The sequence below is a fragment of the Oncorhynchus mykiss genome, chromosome 28 (assembly GCF_057628025.1).
Source record: "Oncorhynchus mykiss isolate SJ-2025 chromosome 28, ASM5762802v1, whole genome shotgun sequence".
Taxonomy (NCBI): domain Eukaryota; kingdom Metazoa; phylum Chordata; class Actinopteri; order Salmoniformes; family Salmonidae; genus Oncorhynchus; species Oncorhynchus mykiss.
Window position 1 is genome coordinate 36,847,457 of NC_143049.1, and position 22,514 is coordinate 36,869,970.

The window sequence follows — 22,514 nt, forward strand, 5'->3', positions numbered from 1 at the left end:
AGGTTGTTATAGCAGCAATGTTCCAACATCTAGTGGAAAGCCTTCCCAGAAGAGTGGAAGCTGTTATAGCAGCAATGTTCCAACATCTAGTGGAAAGCCTTCCCAGAAGAGTGGAGGCTGTTATAGCAGCAATGTTCCAACATCTAGTGGAAAGCCTTCCCAGAAGAGTGGAAGCTGTTATAGCAGCAATGTTCCAACATCTAGTGGAAAGCCTTCCCAGACGAGTGGAGGCTGTTATAGCAGCAATGTTCCAACATCTAGTGGAAAGCCTTCCCAGAAGAGTGGAGGCTGTTATAGCAGCAATGTTCCAACATCTAGTGGAAAGCCTTCCCAGAAGAGTGGAAGCTGTTATAGCAGCAATGTTCCAACATCTAGTGGAAAACCTTCCCAGAAGAGTGGAAGCTGTTATAGCAACAATGTTCCAACATCTAGTGGAAAGCCTTCCCAGAAGAGTGGAGGCTGTTATAGCAGCAATGTTCCAACATCTAGTGGAAAGCCTTCCCAGAAGAGTGGAAGCTGTTATAGCAGCAATGTTCCAACATCTAGTGGAAAGCCTTCCCAGAAGAGTGGAAGCTGTTATAGCAGCAATGTTCCAACATCTAGTGGAAAGCCTTCCCAGAAGAGTGGAAGCTGTTATAGCAGCAATGTTCCAGCATCTAGTGGAAAGCCTTCCCAGAAGAGTGGAGGCTGTTATAGCAGCAATGTTCCAACATCTAGTGGAAAGCCTTCCCAGAAGAGTGGAGGCTGTTATAGCAGCAATGTTCCAACATCTAGTGGAAAGCCTTCCCAGAAGAGTGGAAGCTGTTATAGCAGCAATGTTCCAACATCTAGTGGAAAGCCTTCCCAGAAGAGTGGAGGCTGTTATAGCAGCAATGTTCCAACATCTAGTGGAAAGCCTTCCCAGAAGAGTGGAAGCTGCTATAGCAGCAATGTTCCAACATCTAGTGGAAAGCCTTCCCAGAAGAGTGGAAGCTGTTATAGCAGCAATGTTCCAACATCTAGTGGAAAGCCTTCCCAGAAGAGTGGAGGCTGTTATAGCAGCAATGTTCCAACATCTAGTGGAAAGCCTTCCCAGAAGAGTGGAAGCTGTTATAGCAGCAATGTTCCAACACCTAGTGGAAAGCCTTCCCAGAAGAGTGGAAGCTGTTATAGCAGCAATGTTCCAACATCTAGTGGAAAGCCTTCCCAGAAGAGTGGAGGCTGTTATAGCAGCAATGTTCCAACATCTAGTGGAAAGCCTTCCCAGAAGAGTGGAAGCTGTTATAGCAGCAATGTTCCAACATCTAGTGGAAAGCCTTCCCAGAAGAGTGGAGGCTGTTATAGCAGCAATGTTCCAACATCTAGTGGAAAGCCTTCCCAGAAGAGTGGAAGCTGTTATAGCAGCAATGTACCAACATCTAGTGGAAAGCCTTCCCAGAAGAGTGGAGGCTGTTATAGCAGCAAAAGCATGAACCAACTCCATAAATACCCGCGATTTTGGAACGAGATGTTCGATGACGAGCAGGTGTCCACATACTTTTGGTCATGTAGTGTATTTAAAGGGTATCTGGTTGTTTATTATTGGGATCACTGCAAGAGAAAGTGTTTTGTGTTGGCGTAGAGTGAAGTTCACCCTAGACGCTGATCCTAAATCTGTACCCAGGGGGAAACTTCACCCCGGGTTGTTTTATCTGTACCCAGGGGGAAACTTCACCCCGGGTTGTTTTATCTGTACCCAGGGGGAAACTTCACCCCGGGTTGTTTTATCTTACCTCCAGGGTACATATGCCAAAGGCGAAGATGTCAATAGAGCAAACATCCTCAGCCACTAAACCAGAATAGTGTAGAAGAGAGACAGTGACAGAGACAGACACAGAGCGTGTGAGACAGAGACAAGGGGAGAAGGAAAGAGAAAAGGTTATTTTAGAGACCCCTTTGTCTGAATTACACAAATTTGAAGACAGCTCAATGTACACTACACACAAAAAGTATTTACAAAACAAAGCATATAAAATATAACATATCAAATCAAGCTTTATTTTTATATAGCACATTTCAGACATGGAATCCAACGCGATGCCCTTCACAGGGAAAAATAAACTGAAATATTTACTACACAAGCATAGATGATGAAACAAATCAAATAATACAAACTGAAAGACTAAAAAGTACCCTAAGGAAAAGCAAAGCTAAAGAGGTGTGTTTTAAGATCTCTTTTAAATATGTCCACAGTTTCAACCCCCCCCTCAGGTTCTCTGGCAGAGGGCTGGGGGCATAGTAACTAAAGGCTGCCTCTCCATGCCTCTTGGTCTCCTCAGGTTCTCTGGCAGAGGGCTGGGGGCATAGTAACTAAAGGCTGCCTCTCCATGCCTCTTGGTCTCCTCAGGTTCTCTGGCAGAGGGCTGGGGGCATAGTAACTAAAGGCTGGGGGCATAGTAACTAAAGGCTGGGGGAATAGTAACTAAAGGCTGGGGGCATAGTAACTAAAGGCTGCCTCTCCATGCCTCTTGGTCTCCTCAGGTTCTCTGGCAGAGGGCTGGAGGCATAGTAACTAAAGGCTGCCTCTCCATGCCTCTTGGTCTCCTCAGGTTCTCTGGCAGAGGGCTGTAGGCATAGTAACTAAAGGCATAGTAACTAAAGGCTGCCTCTCCATGCCTCTCCATGCCTCTTGGTCCCCTCAGGTTCTGTGCTCTCCGTCTGGTCTTGGTCAGTACCCGTGTTGCAGCATTCTGTATGTTTTGCAGTTGACCAATGGCATTCTTGGGTAGACCAGACAGGAAAGCATTACAGTAGTAGTCAAGCCTGCTTGTAATAAAAGCATGGATGAGTCTCTGTCAGCCTGAGAGAAACAGATGCACATTGGCAATGTTCCTCAGGTGGTAAAAAGCTGTCACATTCCTAAAATGTGATTCGAAATTTAGCTCAGAATGTAAAATAACACCTAGGTTTTTCACCTGGATTTTTATCTTTCTTGCCCGTGAATTATAATGTGTTGCTAGATTCTCCCTCTGTGCTTTGGCTCCAACAATAAGTACCTCGGTCTTGTCTTAATGTAGCCGGAGGAAGTTGTGAGCCACCCAATTATTTACAATCACCAATACAGCCTAATAATTTATCCATGGAGCTAAAATCCTCTGGTGACACAGAAATGTAAAGTTGTGTTACATATGCGTAGCACTGAAAATCAATGCTGTGCTTTCTGATAACGCTGCCAAGGGTTAACATATATTAACTGAACAGCACCGGACTCAGTACCGGAAATAGAACCTTGTGGAATGTATTTTCTCTGAGTTATGTTCACCAAGGGTGACAAAAAAAACCCAGTTCTAAACCAATTTAGAACTGGACCGGAGAGGCCAACACACGTCTCCACAGTCTGCCCAGAAGGACATCATGGTCAACAGTGTCAAATGCAGCACTTAAATCGAAGCGTACAAGGACAGAGAGCTGTTTGGCGTCTGATGGCTCTAAAAGATAATTGACCACTTTAACTAAGGCGGGTCTCTGTGCTGTGGTGGGCATTAAAACCAGATGGGAATTGTAAACTTTTTTTTGTTTTTTTTAAAGTTGACACTGCTGTTTGAGCACCAATTTCTCCAGATGTTTGCTTAATAATGGAAGGTTGGAGATTGGCTGAAAATTGCTAAGAGCGTTAGAATCTATACTGAACAAAAATAAAACGCAACATGCAAGTTTATATCCAGGCTGTATCACAATTGGTCCAGTGTTGTCTGGGATTGGCCAGTGTAAGAAAAATAAGATTTTTTTCTTAACTGACTTGCCTAGATAAATAAAGGTTAAATAAAAAAATTAAGTGTTGGTCCCATGTTTCATGAGCTGAAATAAAAAATCCCAGAAATGTTCCTTGCACTCAAAAAGCTTATTTCTCAAATTGTGCACATTCATTTCCATCCCTGTTAGCAAGCATTTCTCCTTTGTCAAGATAATCCATACACCTAACAGGTGTGGCATTTCAAGAAGCTGATTAAACAGCATGATCGTTACACAGGTGAACCTTGTGCTAGGGAAAATAAAAGGACCTCACAACACCACAGATGTCGCAAGTTGAGGGAGCATTCAATTGGCATGTTGACTGCAGGAATGTCCACCAGAGTTATGGACAGAGAATGTTAATTTCTCTACTATAAGCCGCCTCCAATGTTGTTTTAGAGAATTTGGCAGTTTGGCAGGCCTTACAATATTTTGTCAGGACAAGATGCTAGAATATGCATATAATTGACAGCTTAGGATAGAAAACACTCTAAAGTTTCCAAAACTGTAAAAATATTGTCTGTGAGTGTAACAGAACTGATATTGCCGGCGAAAGCCTGAGAAAAATCCAATCCGGAAGTGACTCATGTTTTGAAAGCTCTGCGTTCCGATGCCTGTGAGATCGACTGAGACCAGTCACCCAGACAGCTGATGAAACTGAGGAGTATATCCGTCTGTAATAAAGCCCTTTTGTGGGGAAAAACTCATTCGGATTGGCTGGTTCTGGCTCCCAAGTGGGTGGGCCTATGCTCTCCCAGGCCCACCCATGGCTGTGCCCCATGTGAAATCCAATGATTAGGGCCTAATTAATTTATTTCAATTGACCGATTTCCTTATATGAACTGTAACTCGTTGAAATTGTTGAATGTAGGGCTAATATTTTGGTTCAGAACAGATTACTTTTCTTCAGAACGGTTTTTAACATAGGCACTCTCCCCACTGCACTAAACACTGCTATGAACAGGGAGTGGTTAACAATAGCTTGCAGTTCTTCAGATACACTATTAAAAACTGTTTTGAAGGTGTTGAGGATAGGATCGAGAAGGCTTAAGTTGTGATATCACTTTCCTGAGCATGTCTGTGTCAACCAGGGGAAATAAATCCATAGTGCCTTCTCATCAGGTCTTGCTTTACTGATAACCAACATTAGGCTGGGTATCTTCTCTCTGAAATATGCTGCAAACTCACATTTAGATGTGGAGGAAAGGTCACATAGGTTTGCATGGGTAGGATATATCAGGCCATCAATGGTGGAGAAGGGCACTCAAATTACTCTGATTAATAGTGATCATGTTAGAAAAATGAGCCCGTCTGGCATTCATAATTGCCTCGTTATATATGTCAAGTTGCTCTCTCAGAATATCATAACGGACCTGCAACTGCCTTTCTCTACTTCCGCTCTGCCTTTCTGCAATTTCTCTTTCATTTATTATTTCTCACTCCAAGGGGCTCTCCTTTTGGATGTGGCCCTTTTCAACTTTACTGGAGCTATAGCATCAATGGTTACCCTTAATTTGTTATTAAAGTTAACTAAATGATCATAAGAGAAAGGCAGAATAGGTGGTGGAGTATTGTTTATACACACGGGCCAAAATAAGAGCTACATCAAATGCATGAGGAGTAGATGGAGTTAAAGGGAGAGTAAGAAAGATGGGAGATAGACACTTACAGCCGTATTCAGGAGCAAAATAGTGCTGGTTCGTTTCATCATCCCGATGATGCTGCACATTTCCGTAGATCGCCTCTGGGAAAACTAGGAAAGGGACGAACAGACCAGAGTAAAAAAACAAGTCTCCATCTCGTTCACGCTCTCGAAAATAGATTATATTCACAATTACTCTTCAACAGGTTATCTAAAAAATAGTTTTTTTTTTGACCAAGTGAAGGGCAGTCTTGAGAACATAAACCACAACAGAACTTAGTTCCTAAATTAGTAGTGGATTGTAGACTAGAAGGGGGAAAAAAAACAACAGTGACAAATAGGATTCTTACCATTGACAAACAGCCTATGCCACACTGTAAACAAAACAGAAAGACACTGAGAATTCAAACAAATGATCATGCCCCAAGAGGAAAAACTGAGGAAAAGTTAGGTATTTATTCAATTATATACAGTACCAGTTAAAAGTTTGGACACACCTACTCATTCAGGGATTTTTCTTAATTTTTTTTACAACGTAGAATAATAGCAAAGACATCAAAACTATGAAATAATCTAGTAACCAAAAAAAAAAAGTCAAATTATATTTTTTACAAGATTCTTTAAAGTATCCAGCCACCTTTTGCCTTTGACAGCTTTGCACACTCTTGGCATTCTCTAAACCAGCTTCATGAGGTAGTCACCTGGAATGCATTTCAATTAGTTAGTTTGTGGAATATCTTTCCTTCTTAATGTATTTGAGCCAATCAGTTGTGTTGTGACAAGGTAGTGGTGGTATACAGAAGACAGACCAACTTGGTAAAACACCAAGTCCATATTATGGCAAGAACATTTTAAATAAACAGAGAAAGAACAGCTCAAATAAGCAGAGAAACGACAGTCCATCAATACTTTACTTCAGGAACTTTGAAAGTTTCTTCAAGTGCAGTCGCAAAACTCAACAAGCACCCTGTTGAAGTAGGCTCTCATGAGGACTGACCACAGGAAAGAAAGACCCAGAGTTACCTCTGCTGCAGAGGATAAGTTCATTAGTTGCCAGCTTCAGAAATTGCAGCCCAAATACCAAATAAATGCTTCAGAGTTCAAGACACGTTTCAACATCAACTGTTTAGAGGAGACTGGTCGAACTGCTGCAAAGAAACTACTACCAAAAGGACACCAATAAGAGGAGACTTGTTTGGGCCAAGAAACAGGAGCAATGGACAGACTGGTGGAAATCTGTCCTTTGGTCTGATGAGCCAAAGGGTGGCTACTTTGAAGAATCGAAAATATGTTTTGATTTGTTGAACACTTTTTTTTGGGATACTACATGATTCCATATGTGTTATTTTATAGGTTTTGATGTCTTCACTATTATTCTACAATGTAGAAAACAGTAAAAAAAGAAAAACCCTTGAACGAGTAGGTATCCAAACTTTTGACTGGTACTGTAATCCCCATTCAACTTAATAGAATGTGATATCACTGTAGGTCTGTTAGAGGGGTACATCGGTAACAGCCGTCTCTTATTACCATTGTTCTTTGTTTTTTGGTGATTAGATAAACATCCGCGTTGTAATTCTCCAATCTTTTCCCTGCAAATGTCCACTTGTGCACTACCTCTGACGGTTTTAAAAGCATAGCATTTCCTATGATTTAAATCCAACTAGCGTCAGGGAAAATGGTGGAGTACTGGTACTCTCTTCCCCCCCTCCTTGCCCTGTAGACCACATACCCGAGCCGATCTTGATGAGTCCGTTGTGCTGGATAAAGATGGTGTCACACGTCAAGTTACCATGGACTATGGGCGGGTGGCAGGAATGCAGATAACTAAGGATATAAATTCGCATTCGTATTAAAAAAAACTAACCTTTTTTGCGTGCGTGTGATTTCTGTCCTGTGTTAAAATCAAATGTCAGTAAGATATTATGTCTTGTCATGTGCTGTGTATAATCTACTTCATAAATCTTCTACAGGAGAAGCAGTTTCACATCGTTCAGCTCGATGTTAAAGTTGCTCATTTATAGTAGTTAAATATAATCCAATTTAAGAAACATGGCAGTCAGATTCTCCCCAAACCTGCTGGGATACTGCTGTGTGGAGCCGCCATCTTCTTTTTTTCCTCTTGTTACCATGTGGTGTAAAGTACTTAAGTACTTTAAAGTATTTTTACTTAAGTAGCTTCAGGTATCTATCTGTACTTTTGATATTTTTGACTACTTTTACTTCACTACATTCCTGAGGAAAATAATGTACTTTTTTTACCCCATACAATTTCCCTTTGAATGCTTAGCTGGACAGGAAAATGGTCTAATTTACTTAAAGAGAAAATCCCTGGTCATCCCTACTGCATCTGATCTGGTGGACTCACTTAATAAATGTTTTGTTTGAAAATGATGTATGAGTGTTGGAGTGTGCCCCTGGCTAACAGTACATTTAAAAAAAAAACATCTGGTTTGCATAATAAGGAAATTGAAATTATTTACACTTAAGTATATTTAAAACCAAATACTTTTTTATTTTTTTACTTAAGTAGGATTTTACTGGATGACTTTCACTTTTGAGTCATTTTCTATTAAGGTGTCTTTACTTTTACTCAAGCATGACAAATGGGTACTTTTTCCACCACTATCCTTTAGATATATCACTGAATAAATAGAGTTCACACAAAATATACAAAACCAATATTCTATCACTGTCATCTGAATTGTAGTTGAACTTTTGGTTGAAATTGTTTTTAAAGTCAACGTAATTTTAACTAGATTTGAACCACAATTTGACTGTTGGTTTATTTCAAGCAAAATTCACATTGGTAGAAAATCAACCAAAAAAGGGACCGATTTTGTGTTACACATTTGCCCAGTGGGGGTGGGGAAGGACATCATTTTGGTGAGTTTTGAGTGACAGGTTGAATGGTGCTGGGTTTCTTACCTCAGAGCTGACAGAATCTGAGTGCACCATCGCTTCCATGCCTAAAAACCGACCACATGCAAGCAGAGAAACAGTTTTACTGAATGACTTAAATAGATACAAAAACAGTGGCCGTCTACAAAATCTCACACCGTCTGGATAAGTGTTTAACCTACTGGTGCAATCTGATGCCCTGCTGCAGAGCATTTGAATCGGGTTAGTATGTGCAGCGCGACTGCTTTGCGGGTGGTCTGGAATGCGTCCAGAGACAAATACAGGATAAGTGACTACGAGAAACGTTCTAAATCCTATAAGTTGTGGTAGTTTTAAAGCCAAACACTAGATGGCGCTATTCCCAGTTGAGGTTTGATGAGGGAGGAGGAAGACGAGTGGGAATGGTCCATAGAGATGATAGATCTGACAGCATGGTTAACGCCAGTCAGGCTACCCATAGGAATTACCCACCCACTTGACTACTTTAAAATGGTGGAAGCCCTCAGTCTTTTGGTCATTAGAGGCCTCTATCATTCTCTATGGAATGGACTCACCTTGACATTCATGGTCTTGTGGTTTTTCTTTGTTTTCTTTAAGAACTGCTTGAGACTGCCTGATGACATGTACTCTGTGATGAAGATCACCTGAGTTCGGAGATAGGCATGGAGATATAATGAATGAAAGGGGGAGGGGCATCAGTGTTCTTGGAAAAACTTGTTTATCCGAAAAGGTGTAAAATTATATATCCATATACTATAGTCATTGAAATTCACAAGCCATTTTGAATGGACTTTTTTTTTAAAGGAGGGGAATTACTTCTCCCGGATGCTGACAGTTTGTTCCTGTGTACAGTATGTACTGGTTACCTGTGAGTGTGTGTGTGTGTGTGTGTGTGTGAGAGAGAGACCAAGGTCATGCGTGCTCATGTCCCTCACCCTCGCACGACTCTCCCTGGTGTCCAGCCAGTACTTATGGAACTTGACAATGTTGGGGTGATCTACATGCATCAGGCTCTCAAACATCTCCCTCATTCGATCCTGCAAGACAAACAACCATGAAGACCCACACTTCTGAAATGTTTTACTGTCTTTATTTAACTAGGCGAGTCAGTTAAATAACACATTCTTATTTACAATGATGGCCTTGTTAACTGCCTTGTTCAGAATGACAAACTTCTTGTCATTGATCGCATAACCTTTCGTTTACTGGCCCAACGCTCTAACCACTAGGCTACCTGCCCGCCCCATGAGCTCTCAAAGCCGGTTATCAACATCACTCTTTGACACACACAACAAAAATATCTACCTTCCTAGTCCTGCCGGGTCAAACTTCGTTTTTTTTTCTTCTTTTTTTTAACCAGATTCTGCCTTTTAAAAAAATGGGGGGGGGGGGGGGGATAATAAATAAATAAATAAAACAAATCAGGACAGGATTATCAAAAAGATACCTCGTGAGATTTGAAGACCTTCTTATCGGAGAACTGCACTTCGTTCCACACCACCTCTACCCCCTCCTCTGTGTCCATGGCCAGTGAGGCAGTCTCGATGCCCGGGACATTCCCCTGACTCACCTACAAAAACAGAGGAAAGCGTAGGTCCAAAGTATTAGTCAGCCTTCTTCGAAACTGTTAAAATGCTTCCCTCTGTGGCCTGGCTGCTCCAGGGGTAAAGCCGGTCTCCAGTGTTGGCATAGGTTAGAATCTGGCCTACTGTCATGACACATCTCCATCTTTCCCCATTGTCATCCTCCATCTGTTCAACAAAAGTCAGACAAAGAGATGTATAATGCTTCCCTCCTTCTTCCCCTCCTTGAGGAAATCAGTGATACAAAACAATTGAATAGGCGAAAGCAAGGGTACTACCTCTTAGTTTTTCACCAATCCAGACATGTCAGATCAGTGATTACTTCAAAAGAAAATTAGGATTTGTTAGAAGTATTCAAATGAGCCCTGGATTCGTGCTGCATGTTATAGTGGTTCATTTTAGGAGGTACACAGAAGCAAAGCTTGGGACCATTTAAAAATGAACAAACATTGTTTACAACTTCCAATATGTTCTAGAATAGACACTGAGTGTACAAAACATTAGGAACACACCTCATCTACACTGATTGAAGTGGATTTAACTAGCGACATCAAATCAGTAATCATTGACTGACCGGCTGTAAATGAAAGCTACGTCATAGAAAGAGCAGGTGTTCCTGACGTTTTGTACACAGTGTATTACTCAAGTATCCTCATAATATGTCTGGTAGTTGAACAACTGAACCATCTACCACACCTGACAGGGAGTTGCAAAGGACAGTAGTATAAGAACATGTTAGAAAAAACAACAACACACATTTTACATTAGTTCTATTTTGCGTAAATGAGTCTAAATTGAATAAGTCAATGCTCTTCGGACTCACGCTGTAAGGGATCAAAAGGAAATGATCCCGTTCCAAACGGACTGCACGCTATCCTGTCTGGAGAGCAAAACCGGGGTCAACACAAGGAAGATGGTCGCTAGTGAAAGTCTACACACCCCTTGCATAGTCTTAACATTTTCTGGCTTAAAACATAATCTAAATAAGGGAATACATTTGGATGTTTTAATGATCTACAACAACCTACCCCACATTTACAAAGTGAACGAATTGATTGTAAATTGGAAAATGTTCTCTTATTAACAAAAAAACACAAACAAGTGCTGGTCTCATGAGCTGAAATAAAAGATCCCAGAAATGTTCCATATGCACAAATGGCTTATTTCTCTAAAATGTTGTGTACACATTTGTTTACATCCCTGTTAGTGAGCATTTCTCCTTTACCAAGATAATACATCCACCTGGCAGGTGTTGCATATCAAGAAGCTGATTAAAACAGAATGATCATCATTACAAATCAAATGTTATTGGTCACATACGCATGTTTAGCAGATGTTATTGGTCATCTCCTAGCAGATGTTATTGGTCACATACGCATGTTTAGCAGATGTTATTGGTCACATACGCATGTTTAGCAGATGTTATTGGTCACATACATATGTTTAGCAGATGTTATTGGTCATCTCCTAGCAGATGTTATTGGTCACATACGCATGTTTAGCAGATGTTATTGGTCACATACGTATGTTTAGCAGATGTTATTGGTCATCTCCTAGCAGATGTTATTGGTCATCTCCTAGCAGATGTTATTGTCACATACGCATGTTTAGCAGATGTTATTGGTCCTCTCCTAGCAGATGTTATTGGTCACATACGTATGTTTAGCAGATGTTATTGCGGGTGTAGCGAACTGCTTGTGTTTCTAGCTCCAACAGTGCAGTAATATCTAACAATACACACAAATCTAACGTCATGGACCATCTCTATGGACCATCTCCTAGCAGATGTTATTGGTCACATACGCATGTTTAGCAGATGTTATTGGTCACATACGCATGTTTAGCAGATGTTATTGGTCATCTCCTAGCAGATGTTATTGGTCATCTCCTAGCAGATGTTATTGGTCACATACGCATGTTTAGCAGATGTTATTGGTCCTCTCCTAGCAGATGTTATTGGTCACATACGCATGTTTAGCAGATGTTATTGCGGGTGTAGCGAACTGCTTGTGTTTCTAGCTCCAACAGTGCAGTAATATCTAACAATACACACAAATCTAACGTAAAGGAATTAAGAATATATAAATATTTGGATGAGCAATGAATAGAATGCAGCATATACATGTGAGATGAGTAATGCAAAATATGTGGTTTAATTAAAAAAATGTAAACATTAAAGTGGCCAGTGATTTCAAGTCTATGTATATAGGGCAGCAGCCTCTAAGATGCTAGTGATGGCTATTTAACAGTCTGATGGCCTTGAGATATAATCTGTTTTTCAGTCTCTCGGTCCCAGCTTTGATGCACCTCTACTGACCTCGCCTTCTGGATGATAGCGGGGTGAACAGGCAGTGGCTCGGGTGGTTGTTATCCTTGATATTTTTGGCCTTCCTGTGACAAGTCAATGACTTCCTGTAGGGGTCCTGGAGGGCAAGTAGTTTGCCCCCGGTGATGCGTTGGGAAAGACCGCACCACCCTTTGGAGAATCCTGTGATTGCGGGCGGTGTAGTTGGCGTACCAGCCGGTGATACATCCCAACAGGATGCTCTCAATTGTGCCTCTGTAAAAGTTTGTCAGGGCTTTCGATGCCAAGCCAAATATCTTCAGCCTCCTAAGGTTGAAGAGGTGCTCTTGTGCCTTTTTCACCACACTGTCTGTGTGGGTGGACCATTTCAGTTTGTCAGTGATGTTTACCGAGGAACTTTAAGCTTTCCACCTTGTCCACTGCGGTCCCGTCAATGTGGATAGGGGTGCTCCCTCTGCTGTTTCCTGAAGTCCACAATCAGCTCCTTTGTTTTGTTGATGTTGAGTGAGAGGTTATTTTCCTGGCACCACACTCCCAGGGACCTCACCTCCTCCCTGTAGGCTGTCTCATCATTGTTTGTAATCAGGTCTACTACTGTTGTGTCGGAGGCGTGCGTGGCCACACGGTTATGGGTAAACCGAGTACAGGAGGAGGCTGAGCACACACCCTTGTGGGTCCCCTATGATGAGGATCAGCAGAGCAGAGGTAGGTGATGTTTCCTACCTTCACCACCCATCAGGAAGACCAGGACCTAGTTGCACAGGGCGGGGTTCAGACCCAGGGCTCCGAGTTTAACGATGAGCATGGAGGGTACTATGGTGTTGAATCCTGAGCTATAGTCAATGAACAGCATTCTTACATAGGTTTTCCTCTTGCCCAGATGGATAGGGCAGTGTGCAGTGTGATTGCATCGTCTGTGGATCTACTGGAGTGGTAAGCAAGTTGAAGTGGGTCTAGGGTGTCAGTTAAGGTAGAGGTGATATGATCCTTGACTAGTCTCTCAAAGAACTTTGATGACAAGTGAGTGCTACGGGGCGATAGTCATTTAGTTCAGCTACCTTTGCTTTCTTGGGTAGAGGAACAGTGGTGGACATCTTGAAGCATGTGGCGACAGCAGACTAGGATAGGGAGAGATTGAATATGCCTGTAAACACTCCAGCCAGCTGGTCTGCGCATACTCTGAGGACGTGGCTTCCCCAGCGAGGGTTATCGCGATTAAATGTCTTATTCACGTCGGCCACGGAGGAGATCCCACAGTCCTTGGTAGTTGGCCGCGTCGGCGGCACTGTGTTATACTCAAATTGGGCGAAAAAGGTGTTTAGCTTATCCGGAAGCAAGACATCGCGGACTCCCTTTGTAGTCCGTGATTGTCTGTAGACCCTGCCACATACGTGTCTGAGTCGTTGAATTGCGTCTCCACTTTGTCTCTGTACTGATATTTTGCCTGTTTGATTGCTTACGGGAGGGAATAACTACACTGTTTAAAAAAATATATTATAATATTCGGCCATATTCCCAGTCACCTTGCAATGGCTAAATGCAGTGGTTTGCGCTTTCAGTTTTGTGCGAATGCTGCCATCTATCCATGGTTTCTGGTTTGGGTAGGTTAAAAGTCAGTGGGTACAACAATACATTTCCTGATAAACTCAGTCACCGTATCGGTGTACTCCTCAATGTTATTCTCAGAGGCTACCCGGAACATATCTCAGTCCGCATGATCAAAACAATCTTGAAGCATGGATTCCGATTGGTCAGACCAGCGTTGAATAGACCGTAGCTCGGGTACTTCCTGTATGAGTTTCTGCCTATAGGAAGGGAGGAGCAAAATGGAGTCGTGATAAGACATACCGAAGGGAGGGCGGGGGAGGGCCTTGTAGGCATTTGAGTAGCAGTTGTCCAATGTTCTCAGAGCAAGTGCTACAGTCAATGTGAAGAGTACTTCGGTAGCGATTTCCTCATTTTAGCTTTGTTAAAATTCCCTGCTACAATAAATGTGGCCTAAGGATATGTGGTTTCCAGTCCAGTGTAGTTTTTTGAGAGGCCGTTGTGGTATCGGCTTGATGGGGAATATACACGATTGTGACTATAACCGAAGAGAATGCTCTTGGGCGGTAATACGGACGGCATTTGATTGTGAGGTATTCTAGGTTGGTTGAACAAAGAAACTTTAGTTTCTGTATGTTATCACAATCACATCATGAGTAGTTAATCATGAAACATACACGCCAGCCCTTCTACCCGTAGAGATCTTTATTCCCATCTGCTTGATGAACTGAGAAACCAACTGGTTGGACAGACTCAGACAGTATATTTCGAGAGCCATGTTTCCGTGAAACAGAGTACATTACAATCCCTGATGTCTCTCTGGAAGGAGATCCTCACCCTGAGCTCATCAACTTTATTATCCAAAGACTGAACATTAGCGAGTAATATACTCGGAAGCAGTGGGTGATGTGCGTGCCTCCTGAGTCGGACTAGAAGTCCAACCCCGAATACCTCTTCTCCGCCGGCTGTGTTTTGGATCAGCCTCTGGAATCAATTGCCCTGGGGGGTACGAACAAAGGATCCAATTCAGGAAAGTCGTATTCCTGGTCATACTACTGGTGGGTTACCGCCGCTCTGATGTCCAGGAGTTCTTTCCAGCTGTATGTAATAACACCCAAAATAATTCTGGGCTAATAATGTAAGAAATATCACAGAAAAAAAAATACTGGGGAGCAGCAACATGTGAAGACGAACAATTTACTATTAATACTTGACCAACACGTGTTCATTTTGTAACATTTAATATGGAATCGAACCCAATTTACTAATCTGGATTTTTTTCCTGAATTTTTTTGTCTTTTAATCGTAAAATATCGAGACAACGGCCGCGGGCTCACCTGACACGGACTCTGTTTCCCGACCTAGACGTGGTAATAGCGGCTATCATTAAATCTGAACAGACTGTGATGGATAAGGTGGAGTCACTATCCACACAAATACCTATTCTCGCCACCGAGGTATACATAAAGATCGACTCCGTTAACGAAGACTTGACAAGACATGACACCCGTCTGAATAGTCTGGAATATGGCGCAAATATTTACTCCGACACAGTGGTGACACTGGAAGAGCAAGTCACTCGGCTTTCATCAGATGTCATCAAACTCACTTCCAAGGTTGAGGACCTCGAGAACAGACAGCGGCAGGGGAACTGTCGCATTTTCGACAGGAGAGAGGGACTCGAGACCGTAGGCGGAATGCGGCCTACCCTGTCCATAGCTAAACTGCTACAGGAAATTCTAGGCCTCGATTACACACCCACCCTTGACAGGGAGTACAGAAGCATACAGTCTGCACCAAAGAATGGGGAGCCGCCCAGAACCATAGTAGTTAAATTCCACTACTTTCAGGAGGAGGTCGTCTTCCCTAAGGCAACGCGAGAGGCTCCCATCACCCACTATGGCCAGAATATTCGCATTTACCCGGACTACACGGTGGTAGTCATGAAGAAGAGGTTCAGTTTAACATGGTAGCCTTTTGCTCTAGTCTTGGAGAGGTAGGTAGATGCAGCCTTCCAACAGGGGGAAGACCAGCATAGGGGTCCAAGGTTTTCTGGCTATTTTGTTGTTTTTAGCCGTTTTTTTCCCCTTTTCTTTATTACTCTGACCTTTCAGCACACTGGCCATGAGATCGTACTTACATTCATTTCTGATTACTATGCCTAATTCACATACTCTAGGCTCCACAAGCTGTATCAGCTGGATCATGAAAGGTATTAACCAGGTGGTGAAACGTAGTCGAGTGTATGCTCATCTTAAGTCCTGAAATCAGTTTGCAGTTTTTCTCCAAGAGACCCATCTCCGGTCCAGCGACCATGACAAACTAAAGAGAGGATGGGTAGACCAAATATTTCACTCCAACTTTGTTACTAAGGCCAGAGGGGCAGCCATCCTTATCATAAAAAAGCACCCCCATTTGTCTCCTCCAAAGTAATTTCAGATACTAATGGCAGATGGTGATGGGGAAATTGTTTAGCACACAGGTTATTCTAGGCTAACCTCTATGGTCCTAATTGGGATGACGCTCAATTTCTCTGAACTCATCGCAACACTTTCTGACCTTAACTCTCATCATTTGACATTGGGTGGAGATTTCAATTGTGTATTGCATCCAAGTCTAGACAGATCCAGACCGAAGCCCAACAATGTAATTTCAAAATCAGGCGCAGTAATCAACTCATTTCTAGAATCCTATAATTTGTCTGATCCATGGAGGAGGAGCAATCCCACTGTTAAACAGTACTCCATTTTTTTCCCTCCAGTCCACCGCTCATACTCTAGGATTGACTTGTTTCCTCCAGTCCACCAATCATACTCTAGGATTGACTTATTTCCTCCAGTCCACCAATCATACTCTAGGATTGACTTGTTTCCTCCAGTCCACCAATCATACTCTAGGATTGACTTGTTCCTGCTGGACAATATCATTCTTCCTTTTGTAACTAATAGCCAATATCACAGCATTGTTATCTCAGACCATAGCCCTGTCCAGCTAGATATCCTCTTTCTGGACAGTACTGTGTCACAATGCGCGTGGTGACTTGACCCACTACTACTATCCTGTAGTGCCTTTAAAAAAAATACATCAACTCACATTGATGTCTTTTTACAGATCAACTGTACCCCTGACGTGTCTCACTCTACTGTGTGGGAGTCGTTAAAAGTATATCTAAGGGGCCAAATGATTTCATACATGACAAACAGCGCACCAAGCGCTTATCGGAGCTATCGCAACTCATTCTAGATGTGTACAACAGAGATGCCTGTTTTCTGACTCCTGAACTCTACAAAGAGAGACTGCTACCACCAATCTGGAATTTGACAATCTTTCCACCAAACAAACGGAGCAGCTTCTGTTTAAGTCGAGGTAAAAATTCTATGAACATCTCACCAGCTTCGACAATCCGCTGCTAGCAGCAGCAGCATACCTGAAATCTGTGTTGCAGCTGATTTAACTTCTACCTATCCCAAAGAAATCAATCAATTTAAGCAATTCTACTCTGCTCTTTACTCGCCAGAGGCTCTTCCTGACACATCTCGTATGCATACATTTCTAGACATCCCCGGTCTCAATTCATATGAACAACCAACATGGATGCCTCAATGAGTGAAAGATGAAGCTACTCTGGAAATCCAGTCCATGTAGAGCGGTAAAGCCCCCCGGGTCTGATGGCTTCCCTATTGAATTTTCTAAAGCATTCTCCTCTAAATTATCCCTTATCCTCAGCTCAATGTACAAGGAAATCCTTTCTAGTCAGAAACTGCCACAGACCCTTACCCAGATAACTATTTCGGTTTTGCTTAAAAAAAAGGGCAAGAATCCCCTGACTCATACCAACCCATAAGCCTTTTGTGCTGCGATTATAAAATTCTCACTTACAGTCCTCTCGTGCCATTTAGAGACAGTGATGCCTAATATAATTAACTCTGACCAAACCGGATTTCTCAGGTAATCTTTTTATTTTGATTTAATGTTCTTTATTCTGCTCACTGAACAGCCAGAGTTTCTCATCTCTCTTGATGCCGAAAAGGCTTTAGAGCCTCTCTCTAGCCCTGCTCAATATACTTTATCCAACCCTTTAGTTCCACCTCCCACACATGCGATGACATCACTTGTTTAAATGATGTTTCTAGAGATAATAACTCTCTCATCATCACTCAATGCCTAGGTTTACCTCCACTGTATTCACATCCTACCATACCTTTGTATGCAGAGCTCGTGCTGCTAGGTGACCTAAACTGGGACATGCTTAACACCCCGGCCATCCTACAATCGAAGATTGATGCCCTCAATCACACAAATTATCAATGAACCTACCAGCTACAACCGCAAAGCTGTAAACACGGGCACCCTCAGATGTCATCCTAACCAACTTGCCCTCCAAATACACCTCTGCTGTTTTCAACCAAGATCTCAGCGATCACTGCCTCATTGCCTGCATCCGTAATGGGTCTGCGGTCAAACGACCACCCCTCATCACTGTCAAACACTCCCTAAAACACTTCAGCGAGCAGGCCTTTCTAATCGACCTGGCCCGGGTATCCTGGAAGGATATTGACCTCATCCCGTCAGTAGAGGATGCCTGGTTATTCTTAAAAAGTGCCTTCCTCACCATCTTAAATAAGCATGCCCCATTCAAAAAAATGTAGAACCAGGAACAGATATAGCCCTTGATTCTCTCTAGACCTCACTGCCCTTGACCAGCATAAAAACATGCTGTGGCATTCTGCATTAGCATCGAATTGCCCCCGTGATATGCAACTTTTCAGGGAAGTTAAGAACCAATATACACAGGCAGTTAGGAAAGCTAGAAATGTGCAGAAATGTGCATTCTGTTGCAGAAACTCCAAAAAGTTATGGGGCTGTAAAGTCCATGGAGAATAAGAGCACCTCCTCCCAGCTGCCCACTGCACTGAGGCTAGGAAACATTGTCACCACCGATAAATCCACTATAATTGAGAATTTCAATAAGCATTTTTCTATGGCTGGCCATGCTTTTCACCTGGCTACCCCTACCCCGGTCAACAGCCCTTCACCCCCCACAGCAAGCCTCCCCCATTTCTCCTTCATCCAAATCCAGATAGCTGATGTTCTGAAAGAGCTGCAAAATCTGGACCCCTACAAATCAGACGGGCTAGACATTCTGGTCCCTCTCTTTCTGAAATTATCTCCCGAAAATGTTGCAACCCCTTATTACTAGCCTGTTCAACCCCTCTTTTGCATTGTCAGATTCCCAAAGATTGGATAGCAGCTGCGGTCATCCCTTTCTTCAAAGCGGGAGACACTCTAGACCCAAATTGTTACAGACCTATATCTATCCTACCCTGCTTTTCTAAGGTCTTCGAAAGCAAAATTAAACAGATTACCGACCATTTCGAATCCCACCATACCTTCTCCGCTATGAAATCTGGTTTCAGAGCTGGTCATGGGTGCACCTCAGCCACGCTCAAGGTCCTAAACGATATAACCGCCATCGATAAGAGACAATACAGTGCAGCCGTATTCGTCGACCTGGCCAAGGCTTTCGACTCGGTCAATCACCACATTCTTATCGGCAGACTAAACAGCCTTGGTTTCTCAAATGATTGCCTCGCCTGGTTCACCAACTACTTCTGAGAGTTCAGGGTGTCAAATCGGAGAGCCTGTTGTCTGGACTTCTGGCAGTCTATGGGGGTGCCACAGGGTTAAATTCTCGGGCCAACTCTCTTCTCTGTATACATCAATGTCGCTCTCGCTGCTGGTGATTCTCTGATCCACCTCTACACAGATGACACCATTCGGTATACCTCTGGCCCTACTTTGGACACTTAACTAACCTCCAGACGAGCTTCAATGCCATACAACACCCCTTCCGTGGCCTCCAACTGCTCTTAAATACAAGTAAAACTAAATGCATGCTCTTCAACCGATCGCTGCCCGCACCTGCGCGCCCGTCCAGCATCACTACTCTGGACGGTTCTGACTTAGAATATGTGGACAACTACAAATACCTAGGTGTCTGGTTAGACTAAACTCTCCTTCCAGACTCACATAAAACATCTCCAATCCAAAGTTAAATCTAGAATTGGCTTCCTATTTCGCAACAAAGCATCCTTCACTCATCCTGCCAAACATATCCTCATATAACTGATCATCCTACCGATCCTCAACTTCAGCGATGTCATTTACAAAATAGCCTCCAACACTCCTCAACAAATTGGATGCAGTCTATCACAGTGCCATCTATTTTGTCACCAAAGCACCATATACCACCCACCACTGCGACCTGTATGCTCTCGTTGGCAGGCCCTCACTTCATACTTGTCGCCAAACCCACTGGCTCCAGGTCATCTACAAGTCTCTGCTAGGTAAAGCCCCACCTTCTCAGCTCACTGGTCACCATAGCAGCACCCACCCGTAGCAGGCGCTCCAGCAGATATATCTCACTGGTTACCCCCAAAGCCAATTCCTCCTTTGGCCGCCTCTCCTTCCAGTTCTTTGCTGCCAATGACTGGAACGAACTGCGAATATCACTGAAGCTGGAGACTCATATCTCCCTCACTAGCTTTAAGCACCAGCTGTCAGAGCAGCTCACTGCACGCCCATCTGTAAATAGCCTATCCAACTACCTCATCCCCATACCGTATTTATTTATCTTGCTCCTTTGCACCCCGGTATCTCTACTTGCACACTCATCCTCTGCACATCTATCACTCCAGTGTTTAATTACTATTTTGTAATTACTTTGCCACCATGGCCTATTTATTGCCTTACCTCCCCTGCACACAATGTATATAGACTTTCTACTGTATGTTTGTTTATTTCATGTGTAACTTTGTGTTGTTGTTTGTGTCGAACTGCTTTGCTTTATCGTGGCCAGGTCGCCGTTGTGAATGAGAACTTGTTCTCAACTAGCCTACCTGGTTAAATAAAAGGTACAAATATATATTAACTAGGGAAATTGTAGGTAATAAAAGGTACAAATATATATTAACTAGGGAAACGCACTTCTCTTGCGTTCATTGCACGCAGTGTCAGGGTATATGCAACAGTTTGGGCCACCTGGCTCATTGCGAACTAATTTGCCTAAATTTTACATAATTGTGACGTAACATTGAAGGTTGTGAAATGTAACAGCAATATTTAGACTTAGGGATGCCACCCATTCGATAAAGTACGGAACGGTTCCGTATTTCACTGACAGAATAAACGTTTTGTTTTTGAAATGATAGGTTCCGGATAAGACCATATGACCATGACCAAAGACTAGTATTTCTGTGTTTATTATAATTAAGTCTATGATAGAGCAGTCTGACTGAGCGGTGGTATGCAGCGGCAAGCTCGTAAGCATTCCTTCAAACACAGCCCTGTTTATGACTTCCAGCCTATCAACTCCTGAGATTAGGTCAAAAGGCATATGAAATATAAAATGGTAGAGAGAGAAATAGTCGACATGTCATAATTCCTATAATAACTACAACCTAAAAAAAACTTCTTAACTGGGAATATTGAACCACCAGCTTTCATATATTCTGAGCAAGGAATTTAAAAGTTAGCTTTTCTTTTTTTACCTGGCACATATTGCACTTTTAATTTCTTCTCCAACATTTCTTTGCCCTATTTAAACCAAATTGAGCATGTTTCATTATTTATTTTACACTAAATAATTTGATTTTTGTATTCTATTAAGTTAAAATAAGTGTTCATATTGTCATTATTATAACAAAAATAATCAAATAAAAATAAATAAATAATATTTTTTTAAATCGGTATCGCCGTTGAAAAAAATCATAAAAAAATTGGTCGACCTCTAGTTAAAGAACTCCCTTAAAATCTTCCCAGGGTCACAGATTGACTTGGCATTCCAGTTCTGGCATAGGAACGGTGTAATATTTTTTTGTGACCTATTTGTTGATAACACATTAGTCTCATTCGATACTCTGAGTGTTGACCATAATATTCCCAATAACTACTTATTTTATTAGATACACAGATTTGCCAAAAAAAAACATTTCCCTTAATTTCCACTCGAGCCTACTAAGTGTCAAGGTGCTTAGATCTTAACCCTTATCCGAAGGGCACAATCTCCAGATTATACGACATAATACTCCACATTAATCCGCCTTTCTGTGCTTTGGTCCCAACAAAGTTTGACTTAACCTGGTCTCCATTAATACCTGGAGAGGCTGTCTTCTACTTTGTGCAACTTGCATCGTTTGGTAAGCAGTCTGTTCTAGTGGTCATTTGTGCTGATAAGAATTTATTGAACTTATTTTTATTTTCCATTGTTTGTTTCAATTACTGTTTGTTTCTTTCCTATTTAACTTACTTTTATAGATGCCTTGTTGGGTGGGTGGGTGGTTTGAAGGGAGAGGGAGGGAGTGAGGGGGTTGTACTGTTTTTGTTGTTATAGCCGAAAAATCTATGAATAAAACGTTAAAAAGTTCTCTCTAAAAAAGTGCAGTTGTCACCCAACACAACGCCACAGATGTCTCAAGTCAAGTTGAGGGAGCGTGCAATTGGCATGCTGACCACAGGAATGTCCACCAGAGCTGTTGCCTTAGAATTGAATGTTAATTTCTCTACCATAAGCAGCCTCCAATGTAGTTTTAGAGAAGTTGGCAGTGCATCCAACCAGCCTCAAGTGATGACCACGTGTATGGCGTCGTGTGGGCGAGCAGTTTGCAGATGTCAACGTTGTGAACAGAGTTGTGGCTTGGCATTCTGGTATGGGCAGGTATAAGCTACAGACAAACAATTGCATTTTAAAAATCAATGGTAATTTGAATGCACAGAGATATTGTGATGA

The 22,514-nt window shown here is 42.4% G+C and overlaps 1 protein-coding gene across 2 annotated transcripts in view; it reads right to left on the reverse strand.

Moving 5' to 3' along the window:
- Nucleotides 1-22,514, reverse strand: part of LOC110509091 (nuclear receptor-binding protein 2) — a 54,232-nt gene that overhangs the window by 16,267 nt on the left and 15,451 nt on the right. For both annotated transcript variants that reach the window (XM_036966073.2, XM_090225222.1), the window contains exons 2-9: nucleotides 9,741-9,863; nucleotides 9,229-9,330; nucleotides 8,848-8,937; nucleotides 8,321-8,361; nucleotides 7,125-7,219; nucleotides 5,743-5,766; nucleotides 5,420-5,503; nucleotides 1,752-1,807 (exon numbers count right to left, since the gene is read on the reverse strand). In XM_036966073.2, coding sequence (XP_036821968.1) covers nucleotides 1,752-1,807; nucleotides 5,420-5,503; nucleotides 5,743-5,766; nucleotides 7,125-7,219; nucleotides 8,321-8,361; nucleotides 8,848-8,937; nucleotides 9,229-9,330; nucleotides 9,741-9,863 — 615 coding nt within the window. The remainder of the gene's footprint in view (nucleotides 1-1,751; nucleotides 1,808-5,419; nucleotides 5,504-5,742; nucleotides 5,767-7,124; nucleotides 7,220-8,320; nucleotides 8,362-8,847; nucleotides 8,938-9,228; nucleotides 9,331-9,740; nucleotides 9,864-22,514) is intronic.